The sequence below is a fragment of the Durio zibethinus genome, chromosome 25, assembly GCF_047325235.1.
Source record: "Durio zibethinus cultivar Kanyao isolate XHJ-2024 chromosome 25, ASM4732523v1, whole genome shotgun sequence".
NCBI lineage: Eukaryota > Viridiplantae > Streptophyta > Magnoliopsida > Malvales > Malvaceae > Durio > Durio zibethinus.
In genome coordinates, this window is record NC_143186.1 from 19,074,820 (window position 1) to 19,096,090 (window position 21,271).

The 21,271-nt window shown below is 30.0% G+C and overlaps 2 protein-coding genes and 1 pseudogene across 6 annotated transcripts; 2 read left to right on the top strand and 1 right to left on the bottom strand.

Moving 5' to 3' along the window:
* Positions 1 to 834: 834 nt before the first annotated feature.
* LOC111276118 (putative lipid-transfer protein DIR1 pseudogene) lies at positions 835 to 1,362 on the top strand (annotated as a pseudogene).
* A 253-nt stretch (positions 1,363 to 1,615) lies between these two features.
* Positions 1,616 to 5,737, bottom strand: NHX3 (Na+/H+ (sodium hydrogen) exchanger 3). 4 transcript variants are annotated; one of them, XM_089754054.1, is made up of 14 exons: positions 5,488 to 5,737; positions 4,688 to 4,811; positions 4,498 to 4,588; positions 4,350 to 4,405; positions 4,192 to 4,238; positions 3,906 to 4,100; positions 3,741 to 3,787; positions 3,563 to 3,629; positions 3,295 to 3,395; positions 3,094 to 3,195; positions 2,669 to 2,813; positions 2,513 to 2,575; positions 2,311 to 2,394; positions 1,616 to 2,178 (listed from the first exon to the last, which is right to left on the bottom strand). In XM_089754054.1, exons 1-14 carry the CDS (start codon positions 5,644 to 5,646, stop codon positions 1,894 to 1,896), a joined length of 1,566 nt encoding a protein of 521 aa, XP_089610180.1. In that variant the 5' UTR covers positions 5,647 to 5,737; the 3' UTR covers positions 1,616 to 1,893. The 4 variants fall into 4 exon arrangements, with proteins under 4 accessions (XP_089610180.1, XP_089610183.1, XP_089610181.1 ...); XM_089754057.1 differs by having other exon boundaries at positions 4,350 to 4,409; positions 4,498 to 4,595; positions 4,684 to 4,811; XM_089754055.1 differs by having other exon boundaries at positions 4,498 to 4,595; positions 5,488 to 5,601.
* A 7,215-nt stretch (positions 5,738 to 12,952) lies between these two features.
* LOC111275633 (glycerophosphodiester phosphodiesterase GDPDL3-like) lies at positions 12,953 to 19,556 on the top strand. 2 transcript variants are annotated; one of them, XM_022861074.2, is made up of 9 exons: positions 12,953 to 13,196; positions 14,504 to 14,797; positions 15,267 to 15,382; positions 15,514 to 16,021; positions 16,526 to 16,564; positions 16,711 to 16,998; positions 17,479 to 17,621; positions 18,441 to 18,921; positions 19,058 to 19,556. In XM_022861074.2, the coding sequence occupies exons 1-9, from the start codon at positions 13,079 to 13,081 to the stop codon at positions 19,354 to 19,356; spliced, it is 2,286 nt and encodes a 761-aa protein (XP_022716809.1). In that variant the 5' UTR covers positions 12,953 to 13,078; the 3' UTR covers positions 19,357 to 19,556. The 2 variants fall into 2 exon arrangements, with proteins under 2 accessions (XP_022716809.1, XP_022716810.1); XM_022861075.2 differs by having other exon boundaries at positions 16,714 to 16,998.
* Positions 19,557 to 21,271: the final 1,715 nt, after the last annotated feature.

Sequence of the window (21,271 nt, forward strand, 5' to 3'; positions counted from 1 at the left end):
TTTTAATATTATTTTTTAATTACTTTATCCTTACAAAAAATACAATTAACATTACTAAAGAAACTAGTCACTAAAAATTTTTAGAAAATAATTTTTAATTACTTATTCTAAAAATTTTATAATATAAATTTATATTGATTAGAAAAAAGATAATGAATTTATTTAATAATTTTAAAAAAAAATATTTTTATCAAAATTGATTTATTTTTGTAGATTCTTATAAATTAATGTTTAATTATTTTATAAATTGTTGATTGAATAAGTATTAAATATTTTACTTTTTTTATAAAATTATTTTAGATATTTTGTACTATATAATTTATTTTTCATATAATATTAAATACAATAATTTAAAAATATCAATGATATATAATATCATATCAAGTATAATAATCTAAAATCACTAGTGATCAAATATTATCTTATCAACATTACAATTAGATCATCGTGATAATTTAAAAATGATATCAAACACTATCTAAGTGAAGATCCAATCTTTTTGAAATATAATCCCTACATGCTTTGATTATAGTCTGTATAAAAAGTTTAAATTGACAAACTATGAAATTGAAATACCATGTGAAAAGATTCCCATCGATGTGATAACCAGGGAAGAACAAATGAAAGATCAAACTGACATTCTTTATTTTTATTATTATTTTTTTTTATGGAACCATGGAAATATTCTTCATAGATCTTTGTTGGTTACCAATCAAACACCATAGTCTGACTCAATGGCTTTGTATTTTCTGCTCTTTGAGCTCTCTCGTGACTCTCCTACTCACTGGATTCACATGTCATACATGACTATGAGAGATTTTTTTGAATCCACAAACTTCAAAACCCTTGCTATAAATTTAGTCTAGACCAATAGTTTTAACTTGGCATTTGGATTTGGGATTGTTTTGAGGCAAGCAAATGGCTATGGCTAGTGGGAAACTTTTGGTGCATTGCTTGGTAGCAGTATTGCTCATTGTGTTCGTAGAAGGAGCCAATGAGCCAACCATTTGTGATATTCCCATGGCCAAGCTCAACCTGTGTCGTCCGGCGGTGACAGGGAAAAATCCTCCGGCACCAACCAAGGAATGCTGTAGTTTGATCAAACACGCTAGCTTGACTTGTCTCTGCAACTTCAAGGATGCTCTTCCTGCCTTGAATATTGACCCTGCCAATGCATTTGCATTGCCTAAGAAATGCAAATCTAATGCTCCCATACCACCACAGTGCAAGGGTAAGTTCCAAACAAAACAGTTTCTGACTAATCAAATGGTAACATCAAAATTGCATTACAATTTATTGTTCTTAGTTGCTTTCTGACTGATACATTTTGTTGTTTCCAGCCTGAAGCACTTCAAGTTTGTCATTTTCCTTTGGACCATCTGCTGTAGATTTTGAATCATGTTGAGACAGTATTTGTATTGGAAGTGCTGCTAAATTTGTGTTTTATCCAATTTGTACTATCTTTTTCTTCTTGTTTCAATCACATCAATCCCTTGTTTTGATTTCAAAGATTGAAAAATACGAGTTGGCAACTGAGTTGAAGCCTTTTAAGGCAATCATCAACCATTATACATAGATGGTGACATTAACTAGAAGCACCAGCAAGAAACAAAGAGAAAAACATGAAACTTATGTGAATCATTTCACTGCAATGTCTCATATGTGCAAGACTGCTGTTACCAGCAATGTCTTTTTGGACAAACATGGAAGGCTAGAAGTCTAAATCAGACTCATTCAAGCCCTCTAGCATACTGCTATATAGGACTGCAAAGCAACCATGCTTCAGAAAAGGGGCAAACTTACTGTCATTAGCTGAGGACTTGCCAATTTTCAGTCTGAACTTACAACTGGCTAGAACAATTTCATGAAATTAGCATATGCGATGTCGGCTATCTAACATTCTGGTGGACTGCTAAGAGGGCCACCAAATATTGGCCTCATATAGGTGTCATCAAACTTTCTCCAGTAGAAATGTACTGTGTAAACAGGCCTTTCGATTAACATGGTCAAACTATCCTTTGCACGAAGGATATTGGTCGAGACAGATTCTTCAAAGGAGAGCAAAGGAAGGGCCATGTCCTCCTTTGGGGATTTTGATCCTACACTGCTGTCATTCTTGTCAATTACGCGGTGAGGAAGCATGTAGGATATAAGGGGCTTTGTTAGGAAGCCAAACACCTGAAACAAAATGATTTCTTAGAATGTCATCAAACATTAAGATGACGTTAATGAAGAAAACATTACTTCCAAATACACACTTGCTTCTCAGATTCCAAATCTTTAAATTTATAGTAAAATTTAGTCACATACCAGCGTTGTGAACAAGACAACAATTATGGTGTTGGTTATCATTGCGGCATTGACTGGATCCCATGTAACTCCGGAATATGTGAACTGTAATAATGAAGCAAGAACATCAGTAGGAATATGGAATCTTATTGAGCACAAGTTGTGATTCAACACATTATTTTAAGCATATAGAACAGCTAATACAATTGAGATGAAAAAACACCTGCTTAAAAGCCAAAGCAATTGAAACTGCCCCTCTCATTAGCCCAGCCCACCAGATAATTGCCTGGATAAGTAAAATGTTCATAAACATCTATTCTGCTAATCACATAGGAAATTTGTTACAAGAAGGTTAGCATGGAAAAATTGAATTAGTAACCTGGTGTTTAAAAGTTAATGATGGTGATCTCTGGGGACGCCTGTTCATATAATTGGAGAAAGCAGAGAGAGGGAACACAGATGCAGCACGTCCGAGCAGAATTAGAAGAACTATGGTGCCAAAGCTGCTCATTAAAGTCCCAAAACTGAAACCAACAACAAGTGAGGGCATTACTGCTCGTCTATCGAAAAAAAGAACTTCAGCTATAGGTAAATCAGTTCAGTTCTGTGTTCGATGAATAACCTGAGTTATAACAGTAAAAATTGCAGGACAATTACCATAAAGAGCAGTCCGATTGACTATGCAAAAGTATTGGTGACATGCTATTACTTTTCTCAATTACCAATAACACAGAACCAATGCCAGAAGCTGTAAGGTGAACAGAAGTAAACTGGTTCAAAAACGAAGAAAGGTAAGCATAAAACCTCACTCTAGTCATCTTCCACTTTTCCATGTCAAGAGCATCCATTCCTACATAGAGAAATATGAAGGTTTCTGCAACAAATGACATCATTGCAAATATATGCCTGCAAAAGAAAATAACGATGATTATAAGAAGTCTGTGGAATGTGAAGCCTTGCTATGAACCAAGAAAAAACATCAGTCACTAATATCCAAGCACATGCCTTGTTGTGATTCTTGAACTTTCAGTCACGTTATGCCATGCATAGTGTGACATCAGAATTCCACAGAAGAAAACAGTGAGAATTCCGCTAAGGTCTAACAGCTGCACAAAGAAATTGTAGAAACTCTATGATAAATAAGAATGAAACAAAAGGTTATTTCAGTTAATGATAATAGCATTGCTTGAATGCTCAAGCCAATCCTGCAGCATTTTCAATTTGTTTAGAATTATAAAACATCATCAAGTTTCAAGATTTTACTAGGTGTTACCTCAGCTAACATGTAAGACAAATACGCCATTAAAACCATAATAGCAAGTTCACGAACAGTCGAATGTCTGCAAACAGATAGAATGCAGATTTTACTAGGACGTCTCCACTATAAAGAAAGTAAAACAATGAGCATTGTGGCATTTTCCAATGATTTTTTATTTGAAGAAGCCTCTAACCTTCCGAAGTATAAGGTTTTAAGTGAATATGCTGTTACAAGTCCAAACTGCAAGAGAACAAGACATAAACATGCCAGGATTAAGAAGCACCAAGACAAGATCGAAGCCTAATATTATAACATTTGACATGTACTGTCAGAGACAAGATCAAGAGCAGTAGCTTACAGTTACTCCAAGAGCAGTACTTGTTGAGAACAGGTAAAAGAAATCTCCAATCAACTGAAGAATTGTTCGGCTGTTAACTCTTGTAACATCAATCTTTTGGATTGCGTTGAAGAGGACAACTGATGTTGCATCATTCACTACTCCTTCACCAAAGACTAGGCTGTATAATATAGGGGTTTCATCTTGATGAAGAACCTATAAGGAAGCCATGAAATCTGATAAAAATTCCCTGTGAAATAATAAAAGCAGCTGCTCAAAACAAGAGAAAAATTGCAAACTGACCAACCTGCAATGTGCACACTGTATCTGTTGATGAGAAAATAGTTCCTACGGCTGTAACAAAACACCATGAAATTCACACACAATACTAGTAGAAGCTATCAAAACATAAGAAATTAACCCTGCATTGGAATAATTGGAATATTAGTTGACCAAGGATCTCACCGAGATAGTCTCGTGCAGTCAAACCAACAAATCCTAGCTTGGGAAACAGCCACCAACTGCCTAGGACAAAAATACCATCCATGAATTTAGAATTACACCTGACAAATTAATAGTGAAAAAAACAAAGCCTAGACGGAATCAAACTTACCGACTGTAATAATTGATGCTGAGATGAAAACCCCGATTACTCCAAAAAGCATGATGGTTATAAAGTTCTGAAAGAACTGTTTCTTCTTCACCTGAAATCTGCAAGTGAATCAGCTAATAAAGAAGTTAGCTAATTTCAAAAGACAAGTTAATTCAACAGACAAAAATGTGCATGACATGAAAAAACTGACCTTTCCCTGCATTGAATATAATAGGTGGAAGGAGATATATGAAGAATAGTTCTTCACTGAATCTTAGGATGTGAGAGCTTTTTCCTTTGCTCAAGAACAAGATTACTGCTCCAGCTATACATCCCTGACCAAGAAGATGACAATTAGACTTTAAATCAGTAAGACTTCCATATGTTAATTTAAAAGGTTTGACAAGATTCTCGATATTTGGTAAGATCCAAATAATTAAACAAGGTCTGCAAAGGCAAAAGGGTTACAGGACAAGCCTGATAAAGGCACTAAATAACAAGCAGAATCCAAATGTCTTAATAAGTTTCTCAGCTTGAATGTTGAGCTAGTTAATGACATGTATCGATTCGAAGATCCACAAGCATATACATTCAACTATCCCAGACACATACTCAGAATGTATGTTAATTGTAATCCTCTGATATATATTGCAACTTCTCCTAAGACACATATTACCTCTCTTATTCAGTTTTAAAGCAGTTTCCAAGGTGACCATTCAATGAACTTCACATACAGGCATCACAGATTTACCAAAGTAATCTTTTTCTATCAACCACCCAATTGCCTTGAAGACAAAATACACATATACATGAAATTATATTATTTCCTTCCTGGGTGGGAATAGTTTAACATAAGAAATCAGTCTGGAAATTTTAGCACAGGAAAACACAATATATATATATATATATATTGCAAAAAGAGCATGAAAATCACAGTCCTTGGTGGGTAAAAAGAACAATAACAGATAGAGAAAAGAAATCCAAAAAAATGAGAGAAAGATAGAAGTTAACAATTAAGATGGCAGCGATTGATTCATTGACCCAACGGTTGTCTTCAAGCAGGTGACCTATAACTAAACATAGGCAGAGAATTGCCACAAAAACTGAAATAGGTACCACCCTTTCATGCTGCTGATCTGCCAGGTTTCTTATAAACTCAAACATCCCCATTAATTCTGCTTACTTTTGTTATTAGATGGTGATCAACTAATTAACATTGAATGATTATAAGATGGAAAACTAGAGAAACAAGAGTGATGAGTTTGTCCTGATAATGAGTGTTGGCAGTTGGCAATGACACGTAGGGTTTCACTTGCATGGATATTGCCAGGTGTCAACATGACCATGAGTTATGTAACCTCCCGTGTAAAACTCAAAAATGGATCATGTTTTAGCAAACTGTTCTAGGATTTGCTATTAGATTGCAGGGTCAGGCCCAGTTGAAACGTCCTGCCTGGGCCTTCTCTGGATATCCATCAAAAAGCTTTGGGCACCCGTTGAAAGGATTTTGCTGGCTGATCCGGACTGGTTGCATCATTTTGTATGAAAAAAATTTGGATGATTCCGGGATTGAATCATCCAATTCAAGTCATTTTCAATTCAAATATTTGAGTTTTAAAGTCAAATTAAACTAGTTAATTTTTGGAATTATTTAAATTTGAATCATTTTAAATTAATTCAAATTCATATATTTAGATATAAATTATTTATTTTTTTATCAAATCGAGGGTTTAAGCAAATTGGATTGAATAAAATTTTCGAATTCGAATAAACTTTATCCCACTCAAGGTCATCCCATACTAGGCCATCCCATTTCTTCCAAAACTAGTAAAAAGGAATTGAGTTTGGGTACAAAGATAGGCGGGCAGAGAAGGCGATTATGTCTGCATGTACCCAAAACATGACGACATTATTTAATACATAGAGATGACTAACACAATCCCTACCAAGTGTTTTTATCTGTTCTGTATCATTCAAAAGCCTAGTGTTGTAAAGTGACCTTAGCCTTTAATCGTAAAGCGATGGTTTTAAAATTTTCAAAATTTAAATCAATCGGTCTATGAAATAATTTTTTTATGATATCGATTTATATCGAATCAAATTTAATTTAATTTTTTTAAATATTATATAATATTATAAATTTTTAAAATTTAATTTAAATTGAATTTAATCAAATTTTTTATATAAAATTTTATTGAATCAAATTTTTTATTAATTTGATTGAGTTTATCAAATTTTAAATTTTAAATTTTTATATATTATTTTAATATATTTAAGTAAATTTTGATATAAATTTATTATTTTGATTTTATAAAAATTTAAAATATATATAACTCAATTTTATTTTATTTTTTTCGTGTTTTATCTTTTGATTTAAATCTAATATATATATTTAATATTTAAATTTGATCTAAATTTAATAAAAAAATTTGTTCTAAAATTTCAGTCCAAACATTTATAATTATTTTTTTTATTCTTAAACTATAGCTTTTTATTTTAAAAAAAGTGAATATCTTAAAAAATCAAAACATTAGATTTTTTATTATATAATGAACGTTAAATTCGAATTTCACATGAAATATTTGAATTCGAAACTCATTAATGAGCATAAGTTGCCTTAATAAACCTATTTATTATTGTAATTTTTTAAAAAATAAATCTAATTATTTATTCGATAAATTATATTTCCAACATCATGTTGTCAAAATCAAATATATTCAATAAATGTAAGTGGTCTCCACGATTTGGCTTGATTCAACGTTAGAGAAACGTTTCAATCAAATTTGTTTGGCTCTTTTGAATGATTCAAAACAATGGAATATATATATAGAAAAAAAAGGGTGGCTGCCGGCAAACATATTCTTCCGAATTAGGGATAGTGTCCCTTTCCTTCAACAATTCTTTTGTACTTAAGGACCCCCACCTTCTACAACCAATTTGTCGTGGAGTCCACTTATTGAGAACCAACCTCTTTCACAATCATTCTGCTGATGTGGACCAATCATTCCCTTCCATGTCATCATAGTTTTGCTTCTTTTATTTATATATAATTTTTTTTTCTAAATATTTTTTATATCCCATGTGGTGACAGATCGGAGAAACTTCCTTTCTCAATAATATATATCAGAATATTTATTTTACAATCTGTGTTGCTGTATTTTTAATTAGCAATTCCTTTGAGACTTTGACTATGAATTATTTTTTGTTTATTTAATTATGTCGTTAATTATAATTAGGTAGAGGAATAAAGGAATTATGTCATACAAAGGAAGCTACTTCGTAATGCTAGGCATTACGAATCTTTCATATATTTTGATATTTGAAATTGTTAGAAATTAAATCTGAATATTTTATATTTAAAGTGCAAAATCTAGTTATACTAAGTCCACTAAGATATTATGGGTGATAATTGTTTTGATTAACATGTAAATTATCATAAATTTTAAATATTTTACTTCTTTTATTTTATTTTCTTTGTCCATTTTTTTTTTAGATATCTCAAACTTTAAAACTCTTTTTTATATTTTAAAATTATATTATCTTATATTTTTATTTTTTAACATTAAAAATCATAAAACTTTAATTTTATAAAAAAATTTAAAATTTAATATTAAATACATTAAAGTTAAAACTTTTTTTAATTCCGTGAAAATTACTACATGACAATAATTTTGGGACAGGAGTGTAATATCTAGTTTTATAGAGCTGTAATTATATGTTAATTTAATTAATTGGGTTTCCAGGCTTTCTTTTTTTATTTTTTTTATTTTTTAAAGTCTATAAACTATATTATAATTTGGTTGAGAGATTGGGGCTATAAATGAATCGAATATAAATAAATAAATACATATTTGTGACTTGTTAAATAGATATATATTTGTATTCAATTTTATTTTAATAAATGAATATAAAAATTTTATTCAAAATTATTTATTAAACTTAATAAATGAATATAAACAAATAAAAACCGAACATATTTACAAAAGATTCATCAAAAGTCTCATTTATTTACGCTCTTATGCGAGATTATAAATTAATAATCATATTAATAATTTTTTTTATAAAGAATATCACAACTGTAGGATAAAGAAAAAAATGATAAGTGCTCGAATTTAAATTTCAGACAAATATTATCTTTTAAAAATAATTATATATAAAGAAATTAATTAAGCCATAGATTGATAATTTTTTTGTTGTTTTATAGTTGTTATCTTAGCATAAGATTATATTTTTTAACAACTAACTATTAATAAAATGTTTTTAGCAATTGTATGAGCCATTATTGGTTCCATTTACCAACACCATTGAAAAGGTAAACATCTTAGTAAATTAACAAAAGAATACATACATCCTTTGAATACATAATCGGCAAAAGACTTGTTATATTACTATTTATCCATTAAATTATTTATTATTTTAATGATTAATGTCAATGTTTATTCACTCTATGTTAACTATAACATCCAATGCTACTATTTATCCATTAAATTATTTATTATTTTAATGATTAATGTCAATGTTTATTCACTCTATGTTAAAAGACTCAAAGTTGTAATACAATTTGAATATATTTAATTAGGTAAATAGAAAAGACTTGCAATAAAGTTGACTTGGTATGCATCACCAGGGAAGACCAATTGGGCAATTAACCATATATAATATAAAAAAAAAACAATAAAAAAAATTCCAAACGCCTTAAGGTAAAGTCTTCTAATGAAGCAAACTTCATATCCTATAAATTTAAAAATACGAGAATGAGTTATAAGAATTAAAATTTAAATTTATTGAATATATTTTTTATCTATGATTGAACGAATCAATTAAATTTTTTTATTTCAAAATATCAATGTCATTTTTTAATTCAACAATATTAGAATAGAGCCAAAACTTTTTCCCACATATGAAAGTTACTATAAAGGTTGTGGCAATGGCATCATAGTTTTGAAAGTAAGCATATGTCAAGAAACCCTTTTTTTTTTTTTTTTTTTTTTTTGAAAATTTAATGTAATTTATGTGAAAGTTTGACCTTTTCCAATGCCTCTTGGCTCCTCATTGTGTTTAGTTTAGATGATTTGGTAATATGATTTAACTTATTTTATAGTAATGAACAAAGGAAGCATGGTACAATTATTTCTTTTTTTTTTTTTTATATATAAACTAGCCAAATTTAAAATTTCCTTTTTCCTTTTGTAATCAATGTATTGATTAATGCATGGGATAATAATTATCACTAAAAGTCATTCAAAGTTATAAATAAAAAAAAAAAAAAAATATATATATATATCCTTATTTTGTATCCTAGGCTCTATTTGTTTTACGAAAAATTAGCTTATAAAAAATTTTTTTTGAAAAAGTAAATTTTTTTTGTTGTTTGAATAATTCAATAATTTTTTTTGTAACACTTTTTCTATTTTCAAATAATAATATTTATAAAATTAAGTTAGTTGGTTACTTCTCTATCAACACCCTCTAGGAAAAACCCAAATTAAGTTGATATAATAGTGCAAATGGCTTTTCCACTTGCATTAGAATAACAAAAACCATGCCCCTAGTAATCTATAATTTCTACATAGATTCTTATAATATCAAGGCCAACATCAATAAAAAAAGACGTACAAAAGTTTAATCTAATTAATAATGCAAGTAGTTCTTTTTCTACGTCATTTAGAATCTGATTTTATAAGAAACATTATCAATTTTGTAAAAGAAAAATCATCCTTAAAATATTTATAAAAGTTTAATCAAATTGATAATGCAAGTAGTTTTTTATGTTAATTAAAGTTTGACTTTTATAAAATATATTTTTAAAATAAAATTTTAACGTATTAAATTTATAAAAAAATTTGATCTTAATATATTAGAGGAGGAAATTTGAATTTAAATAAAATTCAAAAATATATTTTTTATATTTAGAAAAAAGAAAAAAGTATCCATCAATTAAAAAAAAAAAAATTGTTGGTTACCCATTGACTCTACCCTACAAAATCCATAGTCTAAAAACAATGTGCCATACATTTTTAATTTCACCATCAAAATTATATGCTAAATGTTTCATTTTGCAACAAACCTTGGTGCCGGTGGGATCCAACTTGGAACTTGACTATTTTGCGCATTTCGGTAACCTTACGGTGGTGGGAGACCAATCGGCTTTTTCCACGTGGGAACATGCCAGGATGGCAATTCCCATTTTGTGGACCCCATCTAGCTGTCCTACAATTGGAAACTCGCTGGCTTGGCCCACCCTCAGGCCTCACCTCATCCGGTTGTTGGCTTCAGTTGGAGGCTCGAGCTGGAAATAAAAAATTTTGGAATAGGTTTTAGACTGGTTTAGTTCAGCGGTTGAGTCATCCAGTGGCTGACTGTTGCAATTTACAATCTCAAACACTTAGATAATATAATATAACATAAATAAAATATATAAAAGTGTCATAATTTAAAATTTTAATAATTATCATATAAAAATTTAATAAATTTAAAAAATATATTTTATATTTTTATATTAATATAAATTATATCATATAATTTTTATATAAAATATAATATAAATATATAAAATTTAATTTTTTTGATATTGATTAATCACTTTAAATTTCGATGATAATCCAGAATTGAACATTGAATCAAATTTCATAAAAGAATAAGTTCTTTTAAAGTTTTTTTTTTTTCATTCACAAAACTCAAAATTCAAATCATATTTAGAAAAAACCTAACTTTTTAATCACTCATACTAATAAATATTAATTAAAATTTAATATTTTACGTAATATAAATACATGAATTATTAAATCTATGGTAGAGATGGATTGGCCCTGTAATTGGTTTAACTGTACATTTGTAGTTATTATATTATTGGTTTTGATTTCACGAAATTTCAAACAATATTCATCATAATTACTATACATAATTTCATTATTTTTCATTTTTACATATAAAGAAAAAATTATTTGTAAATGCTAATTGATAAAAAAGAGCACATTTCTTTATCGGTTAGGGTTGATATTTATAAAAAAAATTATGAAAATAACATTGCATAGTATATTTTTTTAATTTTTAAAAAGAGAGATTATATCCAAATAGAGCTTAGAGTGCATTATATAAAAAATAATTTTGTACTTAATAGATTTAATAAGAGAAAACTTAAAAAAAAAAATAAGAAAGACAATTAATAATCTTGCCAAATTGAGTAAAATAGTTTTAATAATCTAATAGTTCACTAGTTCTTTAATTAGAGGTAATACTTTTTACTAGCATTAAATTTGTTCCATGGTTAAGCTATCCTTTTTATTAGCATTAAATTTAGAATCTTTGTATAAAAGAAAAAGCATCACAATGTGATCTAAATTTTGATAGATACTATTAAGGTTTAATTTGATTTGATTCAATTTTTTAAATAGTATATAATATTATAAAATTTTAAAATTTAATTTGATTTTAAATTATTTTTTATTGAAATCAATGTGATTTGAATCAAATTTTATTGATTTGATTCATTTCATCCGTTTTTTAATTTATTTATTTTTTGTTTTTTATATATATTTTAATATGTTTTTTTATATACTTAAATAAATTTAAATATAAAATAATTATTTTTTTTATAACAATATAAAAAATATATAAAAGTTAATAAAAAATATATTTTGGTTTAATTCAATTTATTTTTTTATTTTTTATTTTTATTCAAAATTTCAATCAAAACCTAATAAATATTTAATATGTAAATTTAATTTAAATTAAATAAAAAATTGATCCAAATATTATAATTTTAAATTAATTTTAATTTTTTTCTCACATTTATCGACGAGTATGACCATATACGTTTTTCGTTAGTCTTTGCGTTTGTTAGGTTTAAAGTAATTAATTCGTTATATCATTCATTACATTTTTGCACGACATTACCGTGTGCAAGATTTTAAATTTACAAAAAAATTAATTTTTTATGAAATATTTCATTTTCTTCCCCAACAAGTTTAACTTTTTTATTATTAAATTAATATTAAAAGTCCTTTTTAACAAGACTTCCAACGACTTTTTTATTATTAAATTAACATTAAAAGTCTTTTTTTTCATCAAGACTTCCAATTACTTTTTTAATTACATCCAACTACCAAGGAAAAAAAAAGGACCCAAAAAAAAATCACATGAAACTTTGAATTTATCCATCTAATTATTTTATTTTGATTTCCCTAAATATAAATTCACCTCTAAATATCTAAATAAAGTGAAAAAAAAAAAGAAAAGAAAAACTCAAAATTAGAAAAAAATCTTAGGGCTCATGATAATCAAGTGGAAGCGATAACAGTCAATCATTATCCCACAGCTTAGGACAAAAACCTCCAGAAAGCCAAGAAGCTTCCCTAGACCAGCTCGAGCCGAGCCATAGGACAACGCGCAATTCGGTCGAGAAAAAACAAAAAAAATAATTTAATTAATTAAATTGAATAATATAAATATTGAAGCCAACAAAACAAGCCAGCCTGAAGGTTCAGTATTTTCCTCTTTTCTCTCTCTAATCTTGCGCGGTTTACCAAGGCAAAAAAAACCGGCGTCGGCGATCAGTGGCGGAGCTGAGCTGAGTTGTCAGTTGGAGGGGATATTTCCGGTAATGGGAAGCTTACGTGGCATTTCGGTTGCCATTTTTGCAGTTCAAGCCTTGTTAGCTTCGGTAGCTTTGGTTTCTGCTCAGGGATCTACTAATGGTTCTCGTTGGCAGACTCTTAGTGGTGCGTTTTTGTTATTTATTTATTTATTGCTAGTTTTCTGTTTGGTTGTTGAGAAAGAGAAGGAAATGTTTGAAAGCTTTCGAGAAAACATATAGCTTTTTGAGCTGGAAGCATTTTAAACTTTTCCTGTGTTTCGCTTAATTTTTAGTTAGTTTTTGTTTGGTTCCCTCGAAAGTGAAGGAAATGATGAGAAATTGCTCAACCTAAGCTTACTTCGAGCTGCTTGAGCTGTTTGAATGTTTGTTAGCTTCTATTTGGTTTCAAAGAACCTAAAATTGTTCAAACTAAACTATTTTAAGCTGGACTTTTCTTTTTCTCAAGTTTTTCCTGTTTGTTTGCAAAGAAAACGGAGGAAAGATAAAAAGAAAGTTTCACGATCCTTCCAAAATAAAGAAAGCTTTTCAAGTTTTCTCCTTTTTCCTTAAAGAAAGAAAATTTTGTCTAATTTCTCTTTCTTTATGCGAAATGGCATGTCTTCATGATTTCCAACTTCGAAGCTTCTCAAAAGTTGAAATCTTTTTTCTTTACTTAAAAAAAAATTCACTTTCTCTTTATAGATTTATGATCCTTTATTTGAAATTAAAGTATTTTCTATTTGGTTTCTGAGAAATGGATGAATTAGAAATGAAGATAAAAATTCGGTTTTTCTTCTCAGCCAAAGTCAATTGCAAGTAATTTTTTTTTGGGGGTGTCTTTTTAACGTTTATGAATTCAGCTTTCCTTGGAATGGAAGCCTGTTTTTGAGACTTAAATTTATTTCATTATATCACTAGTTGATGCTTTTGATTTTTGTTGATGAGAAGATGGAACAAATTGATGGAGAATGCCGCTTCAAGTCTTTCTTGATTTACTTCTTTGACTATTTTTGCTTGCTATTTTGATTTTTTTCTTCTTAAATTAGAGTGGTTTTTCTTAGAATTTATCTTTTGTTTCTTATAAAAGAATCAATAAACAAATTTAAAAAAGTTTCTTTCTATATAAAAAAACTTATTATGGTGGTTCTTCCTCTATTTAATAGGATAATTAACTAAAAAAATTGCTATACTTTGTTTGGTTGTGAAGAACATTGATGAAAAGCAAATACAATATGTTACAACATTTAACAATATAAGAAATAGACATTCTTCAGGCAGGTTAAAATTCTGATATCCTCACCCAGCATCATATTGAGCTACAACATTTGAGTCTGTAAATACATAAACGCATTTAACAGTAGCATTCATAACGGACAAAAGTTTTGTAAAGTTCATCTCACTTTTTAATCTTCTATTGTTCAATAAACTTAAACTGTTTGATTCATGTTGCAGGGAATGCGCCCTTTGTCATAGCACATGGTGGATTTTCAGGAATATTTGCAGGCTCTAGTTTTGGAGCTTATAGTTTGGCTTTACTAACTAGTGTACCTAATGTGATCTTCTGGTGTGATGTGCAATTAACAAAAGATGCGGCTGGGATTTGCTTCCCTGATGTTAAGCTAGATAATAATTCTGACATTGCAACTATTTACCAGGGTCAAGAGAAGGCTTACCTTGTTAATGGGGTCTCTACCAAGGGATGGTTTTCCATTGATTACACTCTCAAGGATCTCGGAAATGTCATCTGTAAGTTCAGCTGACAATATATCCTTTTTGTCTTTTTTTTTCATGTTATCATCAATGTTCTTACTATCATTCATTACTGTTGTGCTTGTTGCCATTCTCATTATTATCATTATTTTCACAAACGTTGCTTGATGGATAGTTAATGAAGTTATGAGCGCCAAGTCATCTTAATGGTGTCAAAATAAGTTTTTAGTTTTGAATTATCAAACACTAACTTATTTCCTAACAACTAAGAACCCAGTTCAACCAATTTTACAAGCAATCAGGTAATTAATCCTGAATTTTGATATGCTTGTGCTAGATGTTGTGTCAACATTATTACCTGTATGAGGTTCAGCAATCAGCATGTTTTTTTAATAAGTATGTTTGGCTTGACTTGCACTAAAATGTACGAGTAGTAAAATCTTCTCTGCTTTCTGCTATTTGTTTTTTGTGTCACATTCTAATGTGTTTTTTGTTATCTGGACAGTAAATCAAGGTGTCTATTCTCGTCCTAGTAGGTTAGATGGTAATAATTACCCAATTATGACCGTTCAGGATACCTATACTCAATTCAAGCCACCTGGTTTTTGGTTGAATATTCAGGTAAATGATTGATCAATGCTTAATAATGCCTTCTTATTTTTCCCCTCTCGTCTCTTGTTACCCCCTTGTTAAATTAGTAGAACTTCATCTTCCTGTTTTTGAATTTAATTGACTGTCTTTCTATTTTGCAGCATGATGCATTCTATGCACAACATAACTTGAGTATGAGAAACTTTGTACTTTCTGTAACTAGAAATGTGAATGTAACTGTTGACTATATCTCATCACCGGAGGTGGCTTTCTTGCAAAGTATTGCACCACGTTTTCAAAACAGCACAACAAAGCTTGTCTTCCGGTTTCTAGGTCAGAACGATGTGGAGCTGTCAACCAACCAGACTTATGATTCTCTCTTAAAAAATCTCACATTTATCAAGACATTTGCCTCTGGAATCATTGTACCCAAGTCTTATATATGGCCTGTAGATGCAAATCTTTACTTGCTACCTTCTACTTCTGTTGTTTTAGATGCTCACAAAGAAGGGCTAGAAGTTTTTGCATCAGAATTTTATAATGATGTTCCATTTAGCTTCAATTACTCCTACGATCCAGTTGCTGAGTATCTTAAGTTTGTTGACAATGGTAACTTTGCTGTTGATGGGGTGATATCCGACTTCCCGATAACTCCATCAGCTGCTATAGGTAAGTTACGTACCGGCTTGTGTATGCAATGTGACTTCTCATTGATTTCTTGAATTCGTTTTTGCATCTCGTACACTTATATTTACTTTTTAACTTAAATTATGGTCAAATTCAAATTACACTAGAATCCTTACATGTCTAAGTGACTTGTGCTGCCATCATGCGAATGTCTTCCAAAATTTTGTAGTTTTCACAAATTAGGGAGCATATCCTGTTTTATGACTAAAAGGATGCACCAAAGAATGCACTTTGTTGGATCTTTTCTCTATGATAGCCTCATGCTATAATTGCATCATATGAATAAGAGGGTGAAGTGAGACTATCTCTACCTTTTCTTTCTTTACAGTCTTGGCCTGACATGTCCTATACAATGACATATTCTCATTATTGACGGAAAGGTTGTCTTATTTTTACTAGATACCATTATCTTTTTTTTGGGATCTTTTGCTGCTAATGGATAAGAACCTTTTTTGTTGAGATGCTAATTTTTGTTTCATACTACAGATTGCTTTGCTCACCTAAGCAAAAATGCTTCAAAACAAGGTATGCCGCTATACGATGCTTATGATTGAAAGATCTTATAATTTCTTGCTGAGAGTTAGCGTTAGTGGTCATGAGATTGTGTGTTTTATGGCACCAACAATTATTTTAAGGTTCTTCTTGACCTATTTTCTTTCGTTGGGATACAGCAGTGGACCTTTTGGTCATCTCAATGAATGGAGCAAGTGGAGACTTTCCTGGTTGTACTGACTTGGCATATTCAAAAGCAATTGAAGACGGCGTAGATATTCTTGACTGTCCTGTTCAAATGACAAAGGATGGAACAGCTATTTGCTTGAGCTCTATAAATCTGATAGATAGTACAACAGTTGCTCAATCAAGTTTTAGCAATCTTACAACAACAATTCCAGAGATTATGCAAGGCAGTGGAATATTTACCTTTAACCTGTCATGGAGTGATATTCGAAACTTAACATGTAAGTTGAATTTAGTTCTCATTGCTTGTTCTTTATTGTACTGAACTTTTGGTTTTTATTTTTCTTATGAGTGTTTGGGGCCGGGGGTGGGTGGGATGTCATCTAGACTCTGTAATCTTTTAAGAAACATAACATCTTGAAAATAGAAGTGGTCTAACTCAGTATAGATTGAGGTTTGTGCATTACATTGAGTGGGTTTATAAAATTTGTGATGCTTTGTGGATGCTGTTCATTTTCTTTTTCTGTGCTTGGAAGGCTGTTACCCATAACCGTGTCGATGGAGCATGAACAAAACCCTGCTTTGAGAGATAATGTTTCCTTGCATACAGCACTTATGTCAGTTTTATTTACTTTGCCGTATCATCTAAATCTGTGTTGTAGTTGCTGAGATTTAGCTGGCCTGTTGTTTCTTAAATAGATATAATTGGCACTAACTTTTTGTCAACATCCCTGTCTTATCCTGTCATTACTTCACTGTAGCTGTTATATCAAGCCCACAGTCAGCTTACCGATTGTTTCGAAATCCAAGGTTCAGAAATGCTGGAAACTTCTTAACGTTATCTGAGTTTTTAGCCACAGCAAAGAATGCTAGCTCTCTTCAAGGTGTCTTAATCAGCATAGAGGTCAGTTCTTGCTATTCTTTATTCCTTTTCAAGTTTCAAGTTTCTTGCATTGGAGTTTACTTATGTAACTTTTATTTTCTACTCACATTATTGAACCTAATAATGGATTTTAAAGAGGTTAGGCACTGTGAATGGTAGCTATGGTTATCTGTATGCCAGGGGGTACTGTCAGCATGGTATCTTATTCCAAGAAACATATCAGATTGAGTCATAATCCTAACTATGGTGGCTGTGGTGTATTCCATGTGGAAAAATGTTGAGCCAAACGGTCAAAGAAAAATGGTTTAATAAGAAGCTGCCACCATTATGAACTTGACATCTGTAGATACATTGCTAAATCACTCTAAGTTCACTAATAATGCTTATCATAATTAAATGTATCTCAGATTTAAAGACCATTCCTTTGTTTTCCAAATGCTGAAATGCAATACACCCATCTCATAAGATGGCTTTTCTTGTATTTACGCTAACGAATTTGGTTTGAACTTACATCCAAAATAATGTTAATAGAGACAGAAAGGCATCTTCTAACTTCATGGATACTGAAAAGAGTAATCACCATGATTATTCCCCTATAGGGGTAGCAAAATCTTCTTGGGTATCTACGTGTGTCCATATATTTTCTTAACATTCTGTAACAAAATTTCCAATCCTCTTTTCTCCTGAACTCTTATCTGCTTAAAATCTTCATTAACAATGATTGTGAGTTAGCTATAAATGATGTATATTTGTATTCCAAATGATTTCTTCCTTGATTACATAACGCCAACATTTTGTTGTGAAGAATTTTTACATTTTTGACTTGTTTATTCCTTTCAGAATGCTCCCTTCCTTTTAGAGCAGGGATTTGATGTAACTGATGCAGTGCTTAATGCCTTGAGCGAAGCTGGCTATGATAAACAGACGGCTCAGACAGTTATGATACAATCCAGTAATAGCTCTGTTCTAGTGAAGTTGAAGAGCAAAACCAACTATAAGCTTGTCTTCAAGGTTGATGAAGATATCGGTGGTGCTCAGAATGCAACAATTGACGACATTAAGAGATTTGCTAGCGCTGTAGTCATTAGCAAGGACTCTGTCTTTCCTGAAAATACAGCATACGTCACTGGTGTTACCACTGTTGTACCAAGGCTACAAGCAGCTAATCTCTCTGTATATGTTCAAACCTTCAGTAATGAGTTCACATCTCAAGCATGGGACTTCTTCTCTGATGCAACTGTTGAGATCAATTCCTACCATGTCGGAGGCAGTATTAATGGTGTCATTACAGATTTCCCAAAGACATCTGATAGATACCGAAGTAAGTGCTTTCCGGTTGAATTTTGGCACTTCTATATGCTGAAACTATAAAATTTTCATGGCATTGGACCACCAACCTTTTGCTTTTATGTTAATTGGAATACGAATATGCTACTGATGTGATAATCTGTTTGTAGGGAACCGATGCTTGAACAAAGGCAATAGTACACCTGGTTACATGAGCCCGGTTCAGCCTGGCAGCCTTTATCAACTAATCACACCTGCCTACTTGCCACCAGCTGAAGCTCCAAACCCCTACCTGACTGAAGCAGATGTTGTCGAGCCCCCTCTGCCTCCTGTTGCAGCAAAATCCCCAACTTCCAGTCCGCCCGGTACTCCAGCAGCCCCAACATCACCAAATGGACAGCCTAAATTTGCTACTTCTATCATTGTGCCCCTCATGGCTGTGCTTCTCGCCATTTTTTCACTGTTTTAAAACCGCAGAAGAGCCGGCATGCTCTTAACCAGTTTTCCCCCTTGCTTTTTTCCTTTTTTAATCTCATTGCGTAGACATCAACTAGCAGCCAATTCTTTTACCTTTTACTTTTGTAGGTATATTCATTCTTCTCACTTGTACTTTTGAATAGCACAAATTCTTGAAAGATACATGTCTTTGATTGATGGATCCTTTCCCTATTTGGTTGCTGTAAGATGTCCTGTGATTATTCTTTTGAGTGAATCATTGTTTATGGATCGAATGTTCAAAGTATGAATAAGATTTTTAAATACCAGCAAATATAATTATCTAACTATTTTGAAATAGATTCGATAATTTTAAGTACGATATAATGTCTCAATATAAAATTCATATGACAAAACGATAAAGATATGACAAATCAAATGAAATGGAAGTGATAGTTTAAAATTTTAATAAAAATTATATAAATTTGATAAAATAAAATAAAAAAAGTTTTGCTTTTAATCTGTTAATATTAATTATTATATAATAATTTGGTTGTTTGTTTGACATAATCTGAGAAGGCAAACTATGTATTTTAATTTGCTCTACTGTAACGCATTGAGTAGGAGTTCTTCTTTGTTTCAAAAGCTTAAAATTTCTGATATTGTTAAGTGTTTCCATTGACCAAATTCGGATTTCTCTTTAAAAATCTTAGGTCCACTTGGGATTTATTTTTTCTTTATTTCCAAACAGTCAAATCCCTCGTCACAATTTACAACAGGAACTTAATTGGCTTATCATAGGAGCTAATTAAGGAATTAAATCAGGAATTTGCTCCCACTGAGAAAATGGTAAAAAAAATATTATGCATTGAAAGGTATATAATTACAAGTTTTGAACTAAAAGATTCTGATCAATGATTCAATCCCGTACGAGTAATCCCGAAATATTGATATGACTTAATTCTTACAAATCGAATTAATGAAATCAAAACTCATATAATTATATATCATTTTGATTTTGGTGAGTTTAAACATGATATATTAAAATGTTATTTTGCAATTAAGTTCAAAACTAATTAGTGTGAAATCCACTAATATTCAATATGCATTTCATCTTTTTTAAAGAGTGAATTAATGTATTTTGCATCTTTTAATTGGTAATTATATACTAATTTTTGGTATGTGTAATTTTTATCTCTAAAAATTTATTTCAATAAATAAATTTTTTAATATTATGATAATAATGATAAATGCTAATAATTTAATTTTGATTTTTGTATAATATAAGTAAAATTTGATAATTTTTTATATAATTTTGATTTTAATAACTTTTGATAAAATTTTGGTAACTTTCGATCTATTTTGGTGACTTATGATATAATTTTGATACAATGGATACAATTTTGGTAATTTCTGATAAAATTTTAATAACCTCTTGATATAATTTTAGTAATCTTTTGATAACTTCTGATATACTTTTGATAATTATTGATAAAATTTGTGTCATCATATATTTAACAATGAATTTCTATAGAAAAGTGCAAGTTCAAATTTAGTATAAGATAATTTTTATTTTATACAATAATATTATTGTTTCATTCAAACTTATAAATTTTTCACTAAATCTTTTTATTGCATAAGTTTATAATAGGTTTATCCTAGTCTCTCAAAAAAAAAAAAAAATTTAGCTCAATTTATGCTAGTAACCAAGATTCAATTCTTGATAACTTCAAGTTTAAAAAAATCTATTAATGATTGACAATTTAGTTATTATTGATTTACTATTATATTATTAGCGATTTACTATTAAGATATCAATGATATACCACTAAAATATCAATATTAATTTACTACTAATTTATGAATGATTTGTTATTAAATTATGATTGATTTACTATCAAATTGTTGATGATTTATTATTAAATTGCTAATGATTTATTATAAAGTTA

Coding starts and splice junctions, on each gene's coding strand:
- NHX3 (XM_089754057.1), bottom strand. CDS start 5,646: ATGGGGATGTTTGAGTTTATAAGAAACCTGGCAGATCAGCAGCATGAA. Junction 2,576..2,668: donor CATTAACTTTTAAACACCAG/GTTACTAATTCA, acceptor TTACTTATCCAG/GCAATTATCTGGTGGGCTGG. Junction 2,179..2,310: donor TTGTCTTGTTCACAACGCTG/GTATGTGACTAA, acceptor ATTTTGTTTCAG/GTGTTTGGCTTCCTAACAAA.
- LOC111275633 (XM_022861074.2), top strand. CDS start 13,079: ATGGGAAGCTTACGTGGCATTTCGGTTGCCATTTTTGCAGTTCAAGCC. Junction 15,383..15,513: donor GTTTTTGGTTGAATATTCAG/GTAAATGATTGA, acceptor TCTATTTTGCAG/CATGATGCATTCTATGCACA. Junction 16,565..16,710: donor CAAAAATGCTTCAAAACAAG/GTATGCCGCTAT, acceptor GTTGGGATACAG/CAGTGGACCTTTTGGTCATC.